Genomic DNA, 19,348 nt, shown 5'->3' with positions numbered 1-19,348 from the left:
TTAAAAATAAAATATTAGGTTTTAAAATATATTTAAAAATATTAAAAATATGTTAAAAATATTTTAGGTTTCAAAACATACTTTTGTTTTTAAAGTTATTTTCAAAAACTATTTCAACTTTCGTTTTATTAAAATCAAAAAATTATTTTAAAAATTATTTTTAAATACCATTTTTAAAAAATTGTTTTTAAAAACCATTTTTCAAAAATTGTTTTCGACCCAAAGCCCATGGATATTTTCCTAAGAATGTAGGTCTGGAAGCTTTGTCATCCACCAGCCATAAAGTTGTTATATAAAAATAAAAATGGAATAAAATAAATAAAATAAGATGACAGCAGACTCGGACTAGAAAGGCGACCAGATTCATTTGGCTGCCCTCTTATCAGAATCCCTCCTTTACTTCACCCTGTAACCACTGCCGGAGCCTATCAGGATTCAGAACTCACCATTTCTTCGCCGGTCCAGCCATGGCCGCCGCGCGACTCGCCGTCATCGCCAATCCGTTCCTCTCCTTGAACCGGATATCTCAAGTTCGCAGTCTACGCTGCAACAATGGAGTCTCACTGTCAGTCTCAAAAAGGCTATTCACTTGCAGGGCTCTCCACAACCCTCAGCTCCACGTCAAAGAGCAAGGACAGCCTGAAACTCTTGACTACAGAGTCTTCTTCCTTGATTCGTCTGGAAAAACGGTTATTCGCTTGCTTTATCCCTGTGTTTTCATTTGTTTGGTTGCCTAGAAAGTATAGGAAAGTAAAATCGAGTGTTTGATTGGTTTGGTTGAATAGATGCATTGCTTCTTTTGTCTTCGATCGTTTTCCATTTTAGTGTGTTTTTAATTTTCTGACATAATGTTGTAAAGGCTCTCTCTTTTGCCCAGTTTGGTTGGCTAGAAAGTGTGGTAGAAATAAACAAAAGATGAAGTATTGGATTTGTTTGGTGAAGGAGATGCAGTACTGTTTCTCCGTTGATGTTCCATTTTAATGTTTAGTTTAGTTTAGTTTTTTTTTTTTTTTTAAATAATTTTTTATTTATTTAATTTTATTTTCTGAAAAATGTATGAAAATGAAAGAAATTTAAATTTTGAATCCGGAACTTTTTTATGATTTAATTTGCTTTTATCTGTTCATGCCTGGCAAGTGACAAATAACGAGATTCTGAATTTTCTTTTCCTCCATTTTATTGGCAACCAAACCGCTGTTTAAGGTCTGTGGGAAAATGAGGAAAGGAAAATTTTGATATCTAGGATTGTCATGAGAATACAAATGCCTCTAGGCCCTCCACTCAACTGAGTCGTTTAGGCTATTGGTAGGATGCGGTTGCTGGTTTTTGACTAAGCCTTGTTTCCCTTTGATTGTATTGTTTATGTCATGTGTACTTTTTTATATTGATACAAACTTCATTTACCCATCAAAGAAAAAAAACTTTTCCTCAGTTTGGTTGTTCTCTCGTCAACAGAACCGACTGATATTTGTTACCTATTTGGTTATGTCTGTTAGTTGTTTGATGATCAGAATATGGTTCTTTGTACTTTGTCATGTCTATAGTTTGGAACTTTCATAGAGAGGTGTGGCCTGCAACAATACAATTCTAACATAAATGTAACTAGATCTATGGATGATTTGAACTGTGGTTCACAAAATGCAATCTTTTAGTGTTGGACCAAAAAATCAAATTTTGTTCTTGAAGCTAGGCCAAAATCCACTTTTATTCTCATTTATGGAATGACTTTTGATCCATCTGTTTGGGCTAAAGTGCCATCTTCTAATTTCATGAGTGCTCTCATCACTTGGTGAACAGCTAATGGACTTGGTTGAATGATAGAATAAAATATCGACATTGTGATTCCTTGCATTATCTCATAGATAGTGAATGTGTATCATCCCCATTTTGCTAAGCTCTTTGGTAGTAATTTTTTTATTTATTCTTTTGATAGGTAAGTTTTTGTCCCCATTGGGACTTAAACCTGGCAGTAAGTTTTCTATATTTGCTATTGACAAAAAAAATCATCTCATGGAATGTGAAGAAATTTTACAAGCTATTCCTCCATGGAGCTATCGATCTTCCTTATTTCTTTAGATGAGTAGTTTCTTGAAAGTTTCCAACTATAATAGCAGTAAATTTGGTCCTAAGTGTTCAATCTCATGAGTTGTTTGTTTGTTTTTCAGCATCTTTCATTAGCTTTTGTCCAACTACTCTCTTCATATAATTTGTGAACTTATCCTACTCCTTATATAGGATTAGGGTCAAGCTGACATTAAGATCACTAAATTTGCCATGTAAGCTACTGAGAGACCAGTTGTCATTCACCCTGTTTATTTTCCATCTTCTAAAAAGGCTATCTCTATGTTTGACTCAAAATTAGTATCGTAATCAATTTGTTACATTCCACCAAAAAGAGTATTGATATAATTACAAGTGCTTATGAAATCCTACATTAGGAATATATATGTATGAGTAAAAAACTTGACTAATCATATCCTAGAGATCAAATGTTAGAATTGTCCTGTGTACTCTGGTTAGCTAGCTCTGTTGGTGCTTTTAATATATTCTCTTTATTTGCCTATTGAAAAAAAATGTTGGATTAGTTGCAATGGAACATAGATGATCATTTTAACAAAAAACACTATCTTCGTAACTCAAATTGTAGAAGAGGATTATTCTTCCAAATAATCTTCTACAGCTTCAAGAGATTTTTCTTAACAAAATTCAAAGATGTTAATGGACTAAAGTACACACAAAAATCCTTATTTAGCAAGTTAAACTAGAAGCTTGTTGCATTTGAACTAAGATTGATCTGTTTCATTAAACACTAAGTTTCAGTAGTCTAATCACAAAAAAGATTTTTTTCCCTCACAATGCTTAACAATTTTTTTACAATAAAGGTTTCCCCTTGGCATGATCTACCACTGCACTTGGGTGATGGCGTTTTCAATTTTATTGCGGAAATACCCAAAGAATCAAGTGCAAAGATGGAGGTTGCAACTGATGAGCCATACACTCCAATAAAGCAGGATACAAAAAAGGGAAAGCTTCGATACTATCCGTAAGATTTGCTGTTTCACGTTATATTTTTGCAGAGTTTTTATTTGTTCATATTTAGGTGTTTGTTTTAGTTATCATCATTCAAATGCAATGATATCTAAGGTTAGCTGTTTAGTGAAAATGTGCAATTGGTCTACCAAATATGGTGGTATATGTGGAAATAGGCATGTGGTGGGATTTGAAATAGCTAGTTCCTATATGGAACTTTTGGGAAGGAATTGATCCATGTTAATGACATAGCTACATCTTCTAGCAATCATCTAATCAAGTGACCATGATTTTTCTACCATATGCTGCTGATTCACAGTCTACAATAGTGTTCTCTATTTTTTTTTTTCCTGAAACTGAAAACTGAAAGGTATTATTAGGCGAGACAAAAAGGATGTAGAACATGAGAGATCCTTCACAAAAAATAAAACAGGAAAACAGAACAAAGCCCAAAGAGCATATGCAGAATGCATACCCTCCCAAGGATTGTTTGGAATAGAATCTCCCTAAGAAAGAGACAGGAGTTCTAGCTTCCCTCTTTGCCAACATGTCTGTCTCTTTCTTTGGTGATGTAGAGCTCCACAAGGATGAACCTCCCATATGGGCCATGTCTCTAGATATGTGAAAGATCCTGTTCATCGAATGAGCATATCGCAAGATACCTCTGACCTGCTTTTGATATGTTCATTTCCAGATTCCCTTCCATCATCAGTTCTTCTGTCCCTAAAGAAAGGGCCTCTTTTTGAGGCCTTTAAATAAGAGTAGCATTTTGGATTCAATAGTCAGGATAGTTGAGTTTTCTCTGCATTACTTTTGTTCTTTTTGTCCCTCATATGACTGTGCCCTAGATTTATTCATTTATGCAACTGGCTGAAGACAATAGGCATGATAAATATCCTGCTTGAGAAATAACTAAATATTTAACCTGTTATTTGTAGGCTGCAGCCTTTAGATCACCACTATAAATCCTAATTAACTGAGGTTGTGGAGGTTAAGGAAAAATGTTAGGCTGTGTAGACAGCATGTTTGTCAGTTAACCTGATAACTTTGAGAAGTTAGGGGAAAAACTTCCCAACGTAACAGCATGAAACACTTTAACTGGCTTTATCTGTTCTTACTTTTTCTAATAGGTAAACAAAAGTTTATTCTATAAGCACCTAAAATAGGGAGCACAACACAGGTACACCACAGGTGTACATGAATCACCCAATAAACAAAATATTCAAGTCAAAGAAAAATAGGACTCCTCATCCCTTAAGGGTCATCCATTTCATTAATATAGTAATAATATTCTACACATTCATAATATTTACATTAATCTAAAACATGAATCCATAGTCTTGACTAAGAATTGACCACTATTCTTCTCACTCAACTAAAATTATGTCATTTATGAGAAATATATGGCATAACGATAGGGTCTCAATACCCACCCTTGATGTAGGCCTGCTCTATTGAAATTTCACTTGTTTTTGCTCCAATTTCCTCATACAATATTGTATTTCTTTATGTGTTTGTGATCAAATGATCACGAGATCTAATTGAAAATTTCATTCCTTAAAATTACTTTCTAATTCATTTTCTATCTGTCTCAGCTACAACATAAATTGGAATTATGGATTGCTTCCACAAACATGGGAAGACCCATCTTTAGCAAACTCTGAAGTTGAAGGGGCATTTGGTGATAATGATCCAGGTATACTGCTATATACTTTGTTTATAACATTTGAACTGCCCAATAGTTTTATGGACTGCTGTTTTACTTGACTAGCTGACAAATTGAATATCTATTGATATTTTCTTCAATTTGTAGTTGATGTTGTTGAGATTGGAGAAAGTCGAGCAAAGATTGGCCAGATTCTCAGGGTCAAGCCTCTGGGTGCTTTAGCTATGATTGATGAGGGGGAACTTGACTGGAAAATAGTTGCAATTTCATTGGATGATCCAAGGGCTTCCCTTGTGAATGATGTTGATGATGTTGAGAAGCATTTCCCGGTATGTCTTTTTCTTCCTATGGCTTTGTTCTTTCTTCTACAAACTATTTAATTATGTCAGAATATTGTTCAGTTTGGAGTATAATGTAATAAAGTAATAATGTGTTTTTCCAATTCCTTCAATTGATAGCAACTATGTAATTTGTAATGAAACTATGATTTTATAATCATTCTACTGGTTATGGAGTGCTTTTTGCTGGAATAGGAATTGAATTTATATTTTCTTTAGTAGGAAGGATGTGAATTAATGTGGCATTTGTGTATTTAGTCAAATTTTGATAAAACTAGGGCAAATATTGTTTTGGATAAAAGCGGAGTGATTTAAAATGGACATGGGTCATTTTGTCTTTGGAGTATCTGGGTGCCTCAGTTTGTTTAATTATAAAAATTGTGTACAAGATATCTCATGAAGATACAGCCCTAAATAGACCAAATTATGGATAAGGATTCTGGTAGTTGACCCAAAATAGTTGGAATGAGGCTTGTTGAGTTCTCTTTCACATTTTTGCATGATGCAACTAAATTTTAGTTGTTTGATTGAACAGTATGGTAGTTGAGCTTCTATAAACCTAGATAATCTTCCTGGTAGGTCTGCTTATTGTCCATACACTGTCCACATCTCTCTCCACAAACCAATGCCAAATTTGTCAGAGAATCTGGATTGATTTGTCAACACATTAATTAGGATTTTTATCATCTGAGCAAAAGGTTGACTGGTTGAGAGAAGATCACTATTTGATTAGTATTTTCACCAACAATTCATTCCTTATTTAGTGGGCATCTGCAATCATTATATACTTATTGGATTTTTTTAGAGCAAACTATTTGTCGATTTGTTATTTCCTCAGATGATATGATATTTCTTTATCTAATTCTCTAGAATCACATCTGAGCTTCTGTACCATAATTTTGTTATTATTCTTATCGATTGAAACAACATTACATTGACTTTATGCTTATATCATCTATTAGCCATCATGGAGTGACTACCAACCATACCGGATTTGTGACCATGTGACTGTTAAATGGCTTTTTAATCAGTCATTTAAATCAGAAAGAGGGAACTTTTTGAATCAACGGTACTTGAGTCATGGTAAAGCTGTTGGATAGTATCTTTTGATTTTAGAATCTCAATAAATTAGTAGCTAATAGTCTTCATGTGGCCTGCATAAATTGCTTTATGTACTCCTATAAACTCAAGAGTTCACTTGAAATCACCCGGTCAATTTATTTCCAGATTAGTATGCATGAAAAATTCACAAAATTTTCCTTATTCTTTTCTTTGTTTGGGGGTTCCAATGGTTTTACCATCTAGATTAGATGGGGTGACAAGCTTTAAATAGAAATGCATGAGTTAAAGGTCAAACGATGAGATACACGTTGAGAGAATGCACACAGAATGGTCAACAGTAATGGTTACTACTTTGTGTTGCCTAGCCTATGCTTATATGTGATAATCTATGGATTTAGTAATTGCCAGCCTGGCTCATTGCATGTATTACCTGAGCCTGGTTTCTCGGTACTCATGAGACCAGTGGTTTAAGTATTTTTCAGATGATTGGAGCTTACCGAAGTTATACACCCACAGTTTTAGTTCTGTTGAACATACAGATAAGGAATGCTGGCACTTCTTCATTCCACTAACTTCAAAGCACAGTTCCTAAACAAATATGCTTGTTTAGCATATAGAGTGAAACATGATAGCTCAACCTGATATTATTGCTTTCCCCTAAGAGAAAATTTATGAAACTGTTTCTAGATTTATGGGCATTCGAGGCTTGCCTCTTTGGATGAGCATATCTTGAAATTTCATCTAAATATCCTTTTGAAGTATTTTTCAAATGTTTCATGCAAGTGAAAGCAGGTTTAACTGATTTATACTAATAATGTGAGCAATCTTATGTTTCCAAACAGTCTTCTTAGCTCCTCTTAGTGGGTTTATTTATTGTAAAACAATTTAGTGTATTGGCTGCTCTCTTCCTTAATTTCTCACTCACATTTGCATTAACTTGTGCACTTGTACACACATACAAGCAGGTATAATATGGAAGGGGAAAACCGAAACAAGGCAAGAATTTAATTTTGTCATAACAATATTGAAGTTATCAGTTGTTGTCATTACAGTCCCATTTTGTAAAATATCAATGTTTTCAGAACTGGACCGGTTATTGAACCGAAAAAGTTACCGGTTCATTGGTCAGACTGGCGGTTGAACCAGTGACGTCATAAACATATATTTTATATATTATTAAGATTAAAAATAATAATAAATTATAAAAATTAAATATTAAACATAATATCAAGATTATAATCAACAAAAAAAAAAAGCATATTAAATACAAAACATAAAAAATAAAATTGAAAGGAGCTACTGCCCTTACAGCAATGCAAGCGGAGCACTGCCGAGGATGGGGTGGGGGTGTGGGTGTTTTGCCGTCGGGGGAGCGATGTTCAACTAGTGACAGCTCGGTGCTGGTGACAGTGGGCGGCTCCAACTAGGGCAGCTGCACGAGGGGTTGGGCGGTGTGGGGGATGAAAATGAGATTTTATACTCATCAAAACGACATTGTTTTGATGTTGGGGAAAAATAAAATTAATTGAACCGTCCGGTTCGGAGGGAACCGGACGGTTTGTCTGATTCGCCGGTCTGATTCCGGTTCAACCTCTTTTTGGCCTAATTGACCGGACCAGACTGGAACCGTGACCGGTCGATCTGGTCTGGTTTTTAAAACCATGTAAAATATAATGGGACTGATCTGTCTGTTATGTTCAGGGCACTCTTACTGCAATTAGAGACTGGTTTAGAGACTATAAGATCCCTGATGGAAAACCAGCTAACAAGTTCGGTCTGGGCAACAAGGCAGCAAACAAGGTACTTTTAGATTCATATTGCTTTATTTTTGTGTTTAATTTTTCTACGCATTGAATAGTTTTCATGGGCATCCTCTCAGTTGGATAAAAGAAAATCTGGAGTGGAAACAAATCCACCTGTCTGCTTATTATCTTCTATTCTATTATGTTTTCATTTTTGACTTGGGAATAAATTTTCTGTTTAAGCAGGATTATGCCCTCAAGGTAATTAATGAGACTAATGAGTCTTGGGCTAAACTTGTCAAGAGATCGATTCCTGCTGGAGAGCTATCACTTGTGTAAATATGATTTGAAGAGTCGACCTGCGGCTGTTACTGCTGGGTACTCAGTGACACATAAAGAGGTTTTACTTCTGGTGTAGTCCTGGTATTATTATTAGTTGACATGAACTTTATTTTTCACAATTTTGAGCTAGAACATACTCTAATTGCAGTCTGTCTTTATTCTTGCACTCATCATTATGAAATAAAGCTTTTTCTTTTTTTGGTTTTCAAATTAGAAGATTGATCTACCAATTGATTATACTGATACCCAAGCAATGTTCTTCAGGGGATCTGAAACTTTACTAGAGGCCTTTTAGTTTTTGAATTGGAAATCGTACATACACCAAGTGACGGATTTGGTCCATTAATCAATTTGTAGTTGTTATGTATGGATGGAACTCAACTATCTCTATCATAGTGGTGTTAATCCTAATTAGGGGCAAAGGTAAGGGCGAGGTGGCTTCAGCTTGGGGATGCTACAAATGAATAGGGTGAGGAATACTATTTTGTGTCTTAATGATGAGTACGGGAATAGACCAGAGGAGTATGCAGCTGTTAAAGCGTCTATTACAGGTTTTTATAATAAGCTTCTGAACTCATATTCTACATATCTTAATAGTGCCAGACTTAGGTGGTGTTTGTTTTTTTGACTTTTTACTAAAAATCATTTAGTTTTAGAATTTAGGTCGTTTGTTTTTTTACTTTTTCATGACTTATTATAAACTTTTTACTAAATAGAAAAAGCCAAAATATATAGCTTTTTCTAAATAAAAAAAATAACACAATGATTTTTTTTTACTTTTTAATACTTAATAGAAATAAAATACTACAAAACAAACAACCTAATATTTAATACTATTAAGTATTAAAGTTCTATTTAGAATTAAGTAAAAAAACAAACATCACCTAAGACTGCAGGGTGTTGAGATGTCTTATACCTTAGCAAATTAAGATGCTGAAGAACCCTGTAGAGGAAAAGGAAATGCATCAGGCGATGTTTGGAATGAAGAATAACAAGGCCCCTAGCCTGATGGTTTCACTGCTTCATTTTACGAAGTGAATTGGGATGTGGTCGGTGCTGCGGTGTTAGCTGCAGTATCTAATTTATTTATTACTTTAGTGGGTTGCTGGATTTAACATAACTTTTGGACAGACTAGGGCAAGTATTTGTATTTTTCATTTTGAACTCCATGTGGGTTGGCTTTAGGTCAAGGTTCGGACAATCGAAATCTAATTTGACCAGATTTAATATTTTTATTATTATATTTATAATTTATATTGTCTTGTATAATAATATTTATTTTATTTATTTATTTATTTAGATTTTTAAGGAAAAATATTAAATTGTTATTATACCTTATACTATTTCATTTTCTAGAAAGATGTATAAGTTTTCAAAAAAATTGTTGATCAGTTTTATATCATTTGATCTGATTAACTCGAATCTAATTCAATCAATTTAAACTTAATGCGGACTTAAAAAAGTAAGGTTGCAAGTTATTTCATATTTAATAAATTTTTTGTAAAGGTAAATACCATTTTTTTTTTAATTATGTCTTTGACTTCTACATCTAGTTGATACGGAAATAAATGGGTATCTCAAATAGGTATGGCATTCCAAAATTATTTTTAAAAATGACTTTCAAAGGTTTTCATTTAAAATATTATTTTACATCAAAAAAAAAATTGCTCTTTAATGCCTAAGATGATTGGACCTGTTTAGTTGGAGCAAGAAAACTATTTTCCATTTTTCGAGAATAATTTTTTGTTTAAAAAAAAAAACTTTTTTAATTCAAAAAGAAAAAAAAGAAAAACATATCTGATAACTAAAAAGTTATTTTATGTTTTTATTCTTAAAAATAAAAAATAATATGTTTTCAGAAGATATTTTTAAAAAAAATATTTTCACTTATTTTTTAGGGTTATTTAAAAAACTAATTATATAAATATGTAAAATGATTAACAATAAAGTATTAGATATAAAAATTATCTTTAAAGCATATTTAAAAATATAAAAAATATTTCAGGTTTACAAATAGTCTTTTATTTTACAAAATATTAGCGAATAGTTTTAAAAAATTAGGGTCTGTTTGACCATATTTTCCAAAACTTATTTTTAAAAACTGATTTTAAGTTAAAAAATAAAAACCAATTTCTAAAAATAAATTTCAGAAAATATGGTCAAACGAGTCCATATTTTCATTTTAATTTTAAAAAAATTGGTGAAAACAACTTCTACTTGTTTTATAAAAAATATTCTCTATTTCACTTTGTTTTTAAAAATCGTTTCTAGAAAATAACAATCAAACATTATTAGAAAATTTTAAAATTAATTAAAAATAAAAAATTATTTTAAAATCACACGATCAAATAGGCTCTTATTATTTATAACTATTTTGAAAACAATTATCAAAATTCAAATAATCACTTTCAAAATTAGGAAAGAACGGATAAATACGACCTTGTGAAATGGGCTACAAACCCCGTTTTCCATACAAGACGGGCAGTCTTACAGATTGAATGGGCCTCTTTTATAGCCCACACATGCTAGGGCTCAAACCACAAAACGACAGCTCTCCCGTCGTTTTGGTTTCTGCGACACTCAACAAGAAAGAGATCTTCCACTCTTCATCTTCAAATTTCCTGTTTATTTCAACTTCAACAATCTGAAACCCCCAAGTTGACTTTTCTGATTCCCGAGAGAGTGAAGAGAAAATGAGAGAAAATGGAGCTTTGAATGGTATGTTTTGCGTGGTGTTGGTTTTAGAACAATGAAAAACTCCGACTCTAAGTTCCATGTAATGAAAATCTATTGAATTCTTTTATTTTCCTGCGTTTTCTCAGTATCCAAACAGAGTGTCATTGATTCGATTGTATTCTGCTTCTGATGATTGTCTGTACGTTCTGTTCAATCGACGTCTTTTACAGAAACTCTTAACGAATAAAATTTCCTTTTCTTTTTCTTACATTTTCTCAGCAACCAAATTAGAGGATCAATGAATTAGTGTCTTTTTTTTTTTTTTGTGTTTGATAATATGATTTCTTTTCGTGGAGGTTGTTTGAGGTATCCTTACCATTATAGAAATTCTATGAATAAAATTTTCTCTAAAACCCTATCTCACAATTATTTTGCAAATCCGATAACTTTCACAAATCATACTCCTCCCTCATTGTATTCTCCATCCAAACACACTATTCTTCCATGCCATTTCCATCACATTATTCACAAATTGAATCCTAAACAATCTATGACTCAAACCCGGATCGACACAAGTTTGTACAAATACCCCAGCCTTTTGTTCTGTTGTTCTTATTCAAATGTAGCACCATCAAGATCCTTTAGAAGGAGAGCTAGTAAAAGATTGAAAGCTAATACCAAACCTCGGCTTGATGAAGCCCAATTTCACCATGCCATATCACAGCTTCCCCCAAGATTCGGTCCCGAGGAATTATCCAGAACTTTAAGTCTTCAAAAAAATCCCATTGTGTGTTTGGAGATATTCAATTGGGCATCACAACAGCCTAGGTTCAGGCATGATGTTTCGACTTATCACATTACCATAAAGAAGCTTGGTGCTGCAAAATTGTACCAAGAGATGGATGGTGTTGTTAACCAAGTGCTTGCTGTTCCTTATATTGGTTCTGAGGCCCTTTATAATTCGATGATATATTACTTCGTTGAAGCCCAGAAGTTGATTAGAGCTGTAAATATATTGAACCACATGAGGAGTCGCAGAACCTTGGATTGTAGGCCTTCCGTCAGGACTTACAATATCCTCTTTGCAGCATTCTTGAGGAGGGGAAACAATTCTTATATAAGCCATTTGTATATGGAGCCTGTTAGACGTCTTTTCAAGCAAATGATCGATGATGGAGTTGAACCTGATGTTTTCTCTGTGAATTCCATGATTAAGGGTTATGTGCATTCTCTTCATGTCAATGATGCCCTTAGAATATTCCATCAGATGGGGGTAGTTTTTAATAACTGCCTGCCGAACTCGTATACATATGATTATTTGATCCATGGGTTATGTGCCCAAGGCCGAACAAACAATGCTAGGGAGTTATATGATGAAATGAAGAGAAAAGGTTTTATTCCAAGCAGCAAGGTATATAATTCACTTGTGAATGCTTTGGCTCTTGGTGGCCAGGTTGAGGAGGCAGTGAATTTTCTGCGGGAGATGTTTGAAAAGCACAGGTCAGCTGATTTCATTACATACCAGACAGTCTTGGATGAGATGTGCAGACAAGGAAGGACTGAGGATTCCATGCAGTTATTAAAGGAGCTGCAAGAGAAAGAGCTTGTTGATGGGCATACTTACAGGAAACTTCTCAATGTGCTTGAAGACGACTTTGGAAATTCGAGTTACAGAAACAGATTCAGGTAATGGGAACTAGAAGCCTTTTATGTGATTTATGTTTACTCTCGTTTTCTTGAGGAAAAGTTTGTCCTCCTGTTGATATTATCTAGGAGAGCTATGATAGTATCGGGTTTTATTGCAGGTATGAGTTAAAGTTGTTGAGGGTTGAGTTTTGTCATCTTGGATAACTTGTAACTATACTGTATATGAGTATGAGAAGTTAAGAGCATGATCTAAAGGCTTATCTTATGAGATTATTCCAATTTTACTATAAGACTGAAAATCTTTGAGCTTGCTAAAACTCTGATCTCTGTTTTAGTTCCAATGTGAATATCAGGAAAAACTTAATTGAATGGGCAAGTGAGAGCAATTGCAGAAGAGAAATCTAGCAAACCCAATTGTGATCTCCATGTTTTCTAGACTTTTCATGAGAGAACATCTTCTTAGGGTTTATTCTTTCTACTGTAATCACCCACTCCCTTCAATGTGGATATTGTCGGCTTTGGATTCAATGAGCTCTAATGACTTTAAAACATGTTTACGCACTTAAGAGGAGCCTACTATATATATAGTGTTAGGAACTTTGTCCTCTATCGGATGAAGGAGATCACATCCATCTTTTCAGATTCTTATTATGGATAATCAATTTCAAATTGTATACTTCTTCCATGCTTGGAGTTTGTATTTGATGGGTGTAAAGCTTTGAGTTGTGAAGGGAAACTCTCCAGATATAAGAGAATCTGCATTATCCAAGCTTGCAGCATGTATTACTATGCTATTTTCATTGGGAATTGATGATCTTTTAACTTTACCTTCTACAATGGCTAGTCCAAGGTGTTGAATAGGTAGTTTTATTTTGGAAAACCCCATTGTGGTAGAAAATTCCCATCCATGAGGCCTTAGCTAGAAGTGCATATTCACGACAAGAAATGAATAGCTAGAATGATTAGCCCAACTTCAGGGATGCCCTCTGAAGGGAGCTGGAAGTAGAAATGCACCTTAGTTACATCTCACATCCAATAGGAGGTGTGAGAAGATGAAGGTTGGATGCCTAGTAATCCTAGTAAACACAAGGGTGCATTTGGTACGAGGGAGTAGACATGATGAGAATGGAAGTAAATCATAATATCATGGAGATAAAATCTTAACAGTCACACCATCGAAAACAGCCATGTGCTAAGACCCCCATCTTAGCCAACCTTCCCAATGCACAACAAAAGTAAACGTAAGATGCGAAGGCAGCCAAGCGAATCACGGGAACCTTCCCTCCCCAACTTGTGTTTTTACAAGTGTTCATGACTTAGTAATTTTTGGAGAACTCAAAACTCCCACAAGAGAATGGCACTATTTGCTTTCTCTTCGGACTACTCACCCTCGGTCTCTCAGCCTTTTAAAGGTTTTTATAGATGAACCTTCCTTGTTTGAATTTTGAATTCAAATTGATTTTTATATTAATGAATTTTTTATTTCAATTCCCATTTTAAAAAACAATGTAAATATATTAATAAATAAATGAAAAAAAAATCATTCTCTATTCCAGTGTTTTAACCGTAAAAGCAAAAATGAAAATCTTTTAAAAATTGTAAAAATGTTATGAAATTTAAATTTATTATTTTATATTTTTCATCATCCCTCAAGCGCAGACTGATCCTGGGATGAAACCAGGACACCAACTATCCCAATCATTGGAGAATGATGTTATGGAATTGACATTAATATCTAATTTACATAAATTTCTGTGATATTTATGGTTGGATTCGTCTTTTTAATTCACAAGCCAAACAGAAAATTTCGATTTTTCATGGACTAATAAATGTAAAAAAAAAAAACTTAAAAGAAAAATAGGCTTAAATAGATGGATTGAATGGGTTTTTTCCCCCTGTCCCGGCATTGACATTGTAACTGAATTTGCTGAGAAAACCCAAATCATGATCAAAGCCCACGTTAAGGGCATTTAGTAAGAGATTAGGCATGGTCTGATTGGTTGCTGGGAAAACTGGGGGAAAACGGAAGAGAAAATATAATGATGATGATGATGTATTAACACAACTGTCATGTGTACAAGATTGATGAAGAGAGGGGAAATTAATATTTATTCATATACAAAGAAACATGCATGAGATCTTGGGGCATCATCATCTTCACCAGAGCTGGAGGAGGACATCTTCAAGACTCTTGGCCACCCAGGAAGCAGATGTGGAGGAAGAAGAAGTAGTAGAAATAGCAGTATCTGCCATGTCCAGAGACAGTTTAGGCTCTGAGCTTTCAGATGAAAACCATTTGAGAAGATAAGCCCTTGTGGGAGAAGAAGCTGGTGGTGGAGGCAGAGGTGGCTGGCAAGTTGAGGTGCCATGGTGGTGCTGAGAGAGTATGAGCATTGCTGCAGTAGGTGCCATTGATGAATGACTTGTAGAGAGAGATAGAGAGAGAGAGAGAACCAAATCACAGGTAAAAGGGTGTTTCTTTTAAACAAGCAAACACATCAACAATCTGTGGGCGCTTGTCTATGGGTTGTTTTCCCTTTTTAAGACTTGGGTTGTGAGGAGCCTGTGGTCAACCTCATGGCGGCTTCATCCTCCTATTAGTTGAGATCAACCTGGCTTTGACCTTTTTCAGTTTGGATGGCTATTATTAGGCGGTGCAGTGTACGTTCCTGGAAGTTGAGAGTAGGTGATGATGAAGCATGATAGGAATGTGTAAGGATTGAGCCATTGAGGAGCCGTTGTTTTAGGGAGGGGTCTGTGGGAGGAGGGAGAGGGGAGGTGGGTGGTGGGCACGTGTTGGGATCGTGTCAGACTCACCCTCTCCTCACTCGCCCCTTGGACCCCCACATAAATCCACCTGGGTGTCATCAATGTCACCTTTCATTTTCCCGAAGGGGATCCAGAAAATCTTATCTGGAAAGCATGTAGCATCGACAATAATTTATATTGTAGCACCTAGGCATTAAATGACTTATCAACAATGAACATAATATATAAGATCAAATAATATATAAGATCATTTAAAGCATAATAATATATAAGGACTCATACAATAAAAAAAAGGGAAATTCATATTTTCACTTCCTTATCTTAGTTGTCAAGTACATGTAGTATGAAATATATGCTATGGTGGAGTTTTTTTTTTTTTTATAGTGTATTTTTCTTCGCAAAAACACGACATGAATATTAGTCTAGTTGCCAATAGGTGTATGACCAAAATCCTCCATATATTAGTTAATCCTAGAGCCATATTAAGGTTTGGTATTTGACTATTCTACAAGTTATATGTATGGATAGTGGGATCTAAGTATTTATCCGTAGTCCAAAAAATATGAGAGACCGTGTCTTGGCTCCTTTCAAGATGACACTCAAATAAATTTGGCTTAGCTTGCTATTCTAGAGCTAGAAGCTTAGTACGTCTCATCTTAGCTCGCTCTCCAAGTGCAAAAGTGATCCATACTTGTTGATAGAACTTACTATGTGTGTGATAAGATTTGTAATGTCATAACTAAACATAGACAATGAAATAAATATATCATGAATAGTGTTATCCCCAAAGAATAAAAATCCAATGCCATGGTCAATTGGCAAATCAAAATACAAATCACAATCCATGGGTCATAAACTTTTAACATGAGCTTGATAAACATCTTGAGCTATTGAGTAAGTCAAAGTATCTACAACCATGTGACTTGTAGAGATGTGTTCCAAGACCACCTCATTTTCTACAACCATGTCTCGAATGTATTGGTATCAAATACAAATATGTTTAGTTTTTCCATGGTACTTGGGGTCCAAAGCACATGTGACCAAGTTGAGTTCTTGAAGGAACCTTATCAACCAAACACCTCTTGAACAATAGTTAAGCATGCAATATACTCTAACTCCACAGTAGATACTGTTGTACAAGATTATTTTTTACTATTCTAAGATATGACACCATGAATAAGCATAAAAACATAACCAATTGTATATTTGCACTTATTGAAGTTACTACCCTAAAAGTGCCATTGTATCCAATGAAGTGGAAATTTTATCCTAATAGCATAGTACATGGTTTGTTTTGCCTCAACTTATTGAATGATTTGTAAAGAAGTGGATCCAATTGAAATTTGCAAACTAATCTAACTGCATAAAAGATAACAGGATGTGTATATATATAGTGTACACTAAGTTGCCAACGACATTGACATATAGAACACGAGTCATCTTTTCCTTTTCTTTTAGAATCTTAGGACAGATATTTAGACTTATGGTCTTCCTTTTCTCAATACACCATCAATGGGTTTGCAACTTTGCTTTTGAAATGACACAAAAATCTTCTTTATGTAAGTCTTTAAAGACAAACCAAGAAGTCTCTTTAAGTGATCCCTCAAGATCTTAATTGCTAGCACATAATTTGTTTCATCTATATCCTTCATCTCAAATTTGGAAGGCAACCGTCATCCTTTAATTCATCAAAATACCTTATGAAAAGATACACTTGGAAGGATTATTTTGTGAGTCTGAAAAAAAACCAACAAGTTCATCAACCCCTATAGAGTTGTCATTCTTGCTTTCCTCTTAGGTCTAAACCTCTCAAGAAGGAATCTCAAAAATTTTCTAACAATCTTAGATTCAAGGATCATTTCTCCTTGGTTAAAAGATGAATTTAATTACTATATCACTAAGCTCATAATAGAATGCAAAGAAGGTTTGATTGTCTTGCATTCTTATGTTTTCAAATCTGGATGTAATCATTTGGATTTTAGACAACTTCATAGTTGAAGTGTTTTCATGAGTTATTTTGAGGATGTCTCATGTCTCATTCGCACGTTTACAAGTAGCTATCCTGCAAAACTCATCAAGATTCACCCCATAAAATATGTTATACATGGCCTGAGCATTGGCCTCACTACCTTCATTGTCCAATTTATCCTAGTCTTACTTAGGTTTGAGTTCCCCGATAGATAATCCAAAAACATCTAATTTCAATGGGGTTTCCCATCCAAATTCCACTGAATTCCAAAGCTTTTCACTTTGCATTTTTTGAAAAAAAATTCATTCAAGCCTTTCAATAAGAATAGTTACTCTCACCAAAATATGGTGGATTATTAGTGGAAGCACCCCACCTTTGTTTGTTCCATATTAAATTAATAGGCTAAAGAAAAAAAACATATTTTTATTAAAAAGCCTAATTTGATACCAATTGAAAAACCAATATTCCAATAGGATAACACCTAGAGGCAGATGAATAAGTGATTTTTAAAGAATATAATATATGCATTGAAAATTTTAGCTCAATTAAACTTGTGAGAGAGATTTAAATCTTTTTAATTCAATTGAATCCTAGTATATTGAAGATGATCAATGAAAATTCAATGATACACAAGAGGCAAATAAATAAAGATTTTTACGTAAAAAACCTTCACACTAACTGTGGAGATAAAAAACCATGAGGTCTAAAACCTTAAAATAATCATCCATTATGTGATATCATAACACATAGATTTACATGGTTGCTTACCCTAAGACTTACTCTCTAATACCTATATCATGATCCACATCCGCAATGCAATACCTCAAATGCTTCAATGTATTCGCCTTAACTTTTAAGGGGATGTAGATCCTTCAACAACCTAAAATTCGAATATACAAATTATTGAGAGCTTTTGGGAATGATAAGGCAAGCTAGGGTTTTTCTCAATAAAAGCATCCAACCTTAAAACACATTTAGGTAAGGTATATATAAGCCTAAGAACCTAAAGAGTTGGAAATGAAATTTTGTTAAAAAATAAAATCTCAAAGTTCCAAAAATTAATTAAGACATTTTAATTCAATTTTAAAACTTCCGATCTAACGTTACCTTATAAAAAAAACCAACTTACCATTACTCAAACCTTTTTAGATTTACCTGTGATGGTTTGGTTGATTAAACAACGATCTCGAATCTTCAATAAAGAGTAAGTCATCATCTAAAAAGATCCTATGTCAAAATGAAAAAGAACAATATTGCCAACAAAAACAAAAAAAAAAACATAATGTCCTAACACAATAGCCATATGAATTTAAATTGGAAGTGTCTCAATCTTGACAATGTAGATCATAAGTTTTTCTTTAGTTTTAGGGCCCATGGATCCACTTTTCAGTTTAGTGTTTCTAGAAAAGGGAATTGGTTTATCCATGTGTTCATAACATTTAGATTTAGCCAAGCATTAAATAACCTTAACATATTTGTTTTCATTATATCCCAATGTTTATTTAGGAACTTTAACATCATCTAATGTTTAAAACCATTTTCTTTAACTTATAGTTTGATGATTTTGAATTAAATTCCCTCAAATTCTCAATATCAACATTTTAATATGCACCAACCTAGCATATGCACTAGCATTGAACATGCTAAAAACGTTTTCCTTTCCTTTCATTTTTTCATGTTCTTCTTTGAGAGAACTCTACCAAAGTTCTTAATATTTTAGGAACAATATGTATAGCTTATGGCTAGGTATTTATTTGAAATGATTACAACTTCTATATCCTTCATGACCACCTTCACAATTTTTAAAAACTATAATCAATCATTATAATTTACTTAGTCAAAATACATCATAGACTAGAGAGAACATGTTTGAATTAGCACTATCATATATTGTTGTTAGTTGTTGCAAATAATGCACATTTATGCGTTTTGCTTAAATGTAAAGGATTGATATAATTAACCTACATTGTGTTGTAAAACCTTGTAACAAATGCAAAAAAATTAAAGAAATGACCATCTACTATTTGTGTTAGTTTCATATTTGAATTCAAATTTGTTTCCATAAGATACTCATAAAACCAAGGTAACAAGTTCTAAGAGTTTGTTA

At 33.8% G+C, this 19,348-nt stretch overlaps 2 protein-coding genes across 5 annotated transcripts; both read left to right on the top strand.

Annotated features, from left to right (window-relative positions):
- The first annotated feature begins 370 nt into the window (after nt 1-370).
- On the top strand, nt 371-8,396 carry LOC117911355 (soluble inorganic pyrophosphatase 6, chloroplastic-like). Its single transcript, XM_034825699.1, has 6 exons — nt 371-689; nt 2,883-3,043; nt 4,626-4,726; nt 4,844-5,025; nt 7,798-7,896; nt 8,085-8,396. The coding sequence occupies exons 1-6, from the start codon at nt 468-470 to the stop codon at nt 8,175-8,177; spliced, it is 858 nt and encodes a 285-aa protein (XP_034681590.1). The 5' UTR covers nt 371-467; the 3' UTR covers nt 8,178-8,396.
- A 2,341-nt stretch (nt 8,397-10,737) lies between these two features.
- LOC117910818 (pentatricopeptide repeat-containing protein At2g27800, mitochondrial-like) lies at nt 10,738-13,272 on the top strand. 4 transcript variants are annotated; one of them, XM_034824976.1, is made up of 3 exons: nt 10,738-10,898; nt 12,310-12,542; nt 12,839-13,272. In XM_034824976.1, exons 1-3 carry the CDS (start codon nt 10,896-10,898, stop codon nt 12,906-12,908), a joined length of 306 nt encoding a protein of 101 aa, XP_034680867.1. In that variant the 5' UTR covers nt 10,738-10,895; the 3' UTR covers nt 12,909-13,272. The 4 variants fall into 4 exon arrangements, with proteins under 4 accessions (XP_034680867.1, XP_034680865.1, XP_034680864.1 ...); XM_034824974.1 differs by having other exon boundaries at nt 10,738-12,542; nt 12,857-13,272; XM_034824973.1 differs by having other exon boundaries at nt 10,738-12,542.
- The last annotated feature ends 6,076 nt before the right edge of the window (nt 13,273-19,348 follow it).

The sequence above is a fragment of the Vitis riparia genome, chromosome 3, assembly GCF_004353265.1.
Source record: "Vitis riparia cultivar Riparia Gloire de Montpellier isolate 1030 chromosome 3, EGFV_Vit.rip_1.0, whole genome shotgun sequence".
NCBI lineage: Eukaryota > Viridiplantae > Streptophyta > Magnoliopsida > Vitales > Vitaceae > Vitis > Vitis riparia.
This window is presented reverse-complemented; position numbering and strand designations above follow the sequence as displayed.

Coding starts and splice junctions, on each gene's coding strand:
- LOC117911355 (XM_034825699.1), top strand. CDS start 468: ATGGCCGCCGCGCGACTCGCCGTCATCGCCAATCCGTTCCTCTCCTTG. Junction 4,727..4,843: donor ATTTGGTGATAATGATCCAG/GTATACTGCTAT, acceptor TTCAATTTGTAG/TTGATGTTGTTGAGATTGGA. Junction 7,897..8,084: donor GCAACAAGGCAGCAAACAAG/GTACTTTTAGAT, acceptor CTGTTTAAGCAG/GATTATGCCCTCAAGGTAAT.
- LOC117910818 (XM_034824973.1), top strand. CDS start 11,194: ATGATTTCTTTTCGTGGAGGTTGTTTGAGGTATCCTTACCATTATAGA. Junction 12,543..12,838: donor AGTTACAGAAACAGATTCAG/GTAATGGGAACT, acceptor TCTCTGTTTTAG/TTCCAATGTGAATATCAGGA.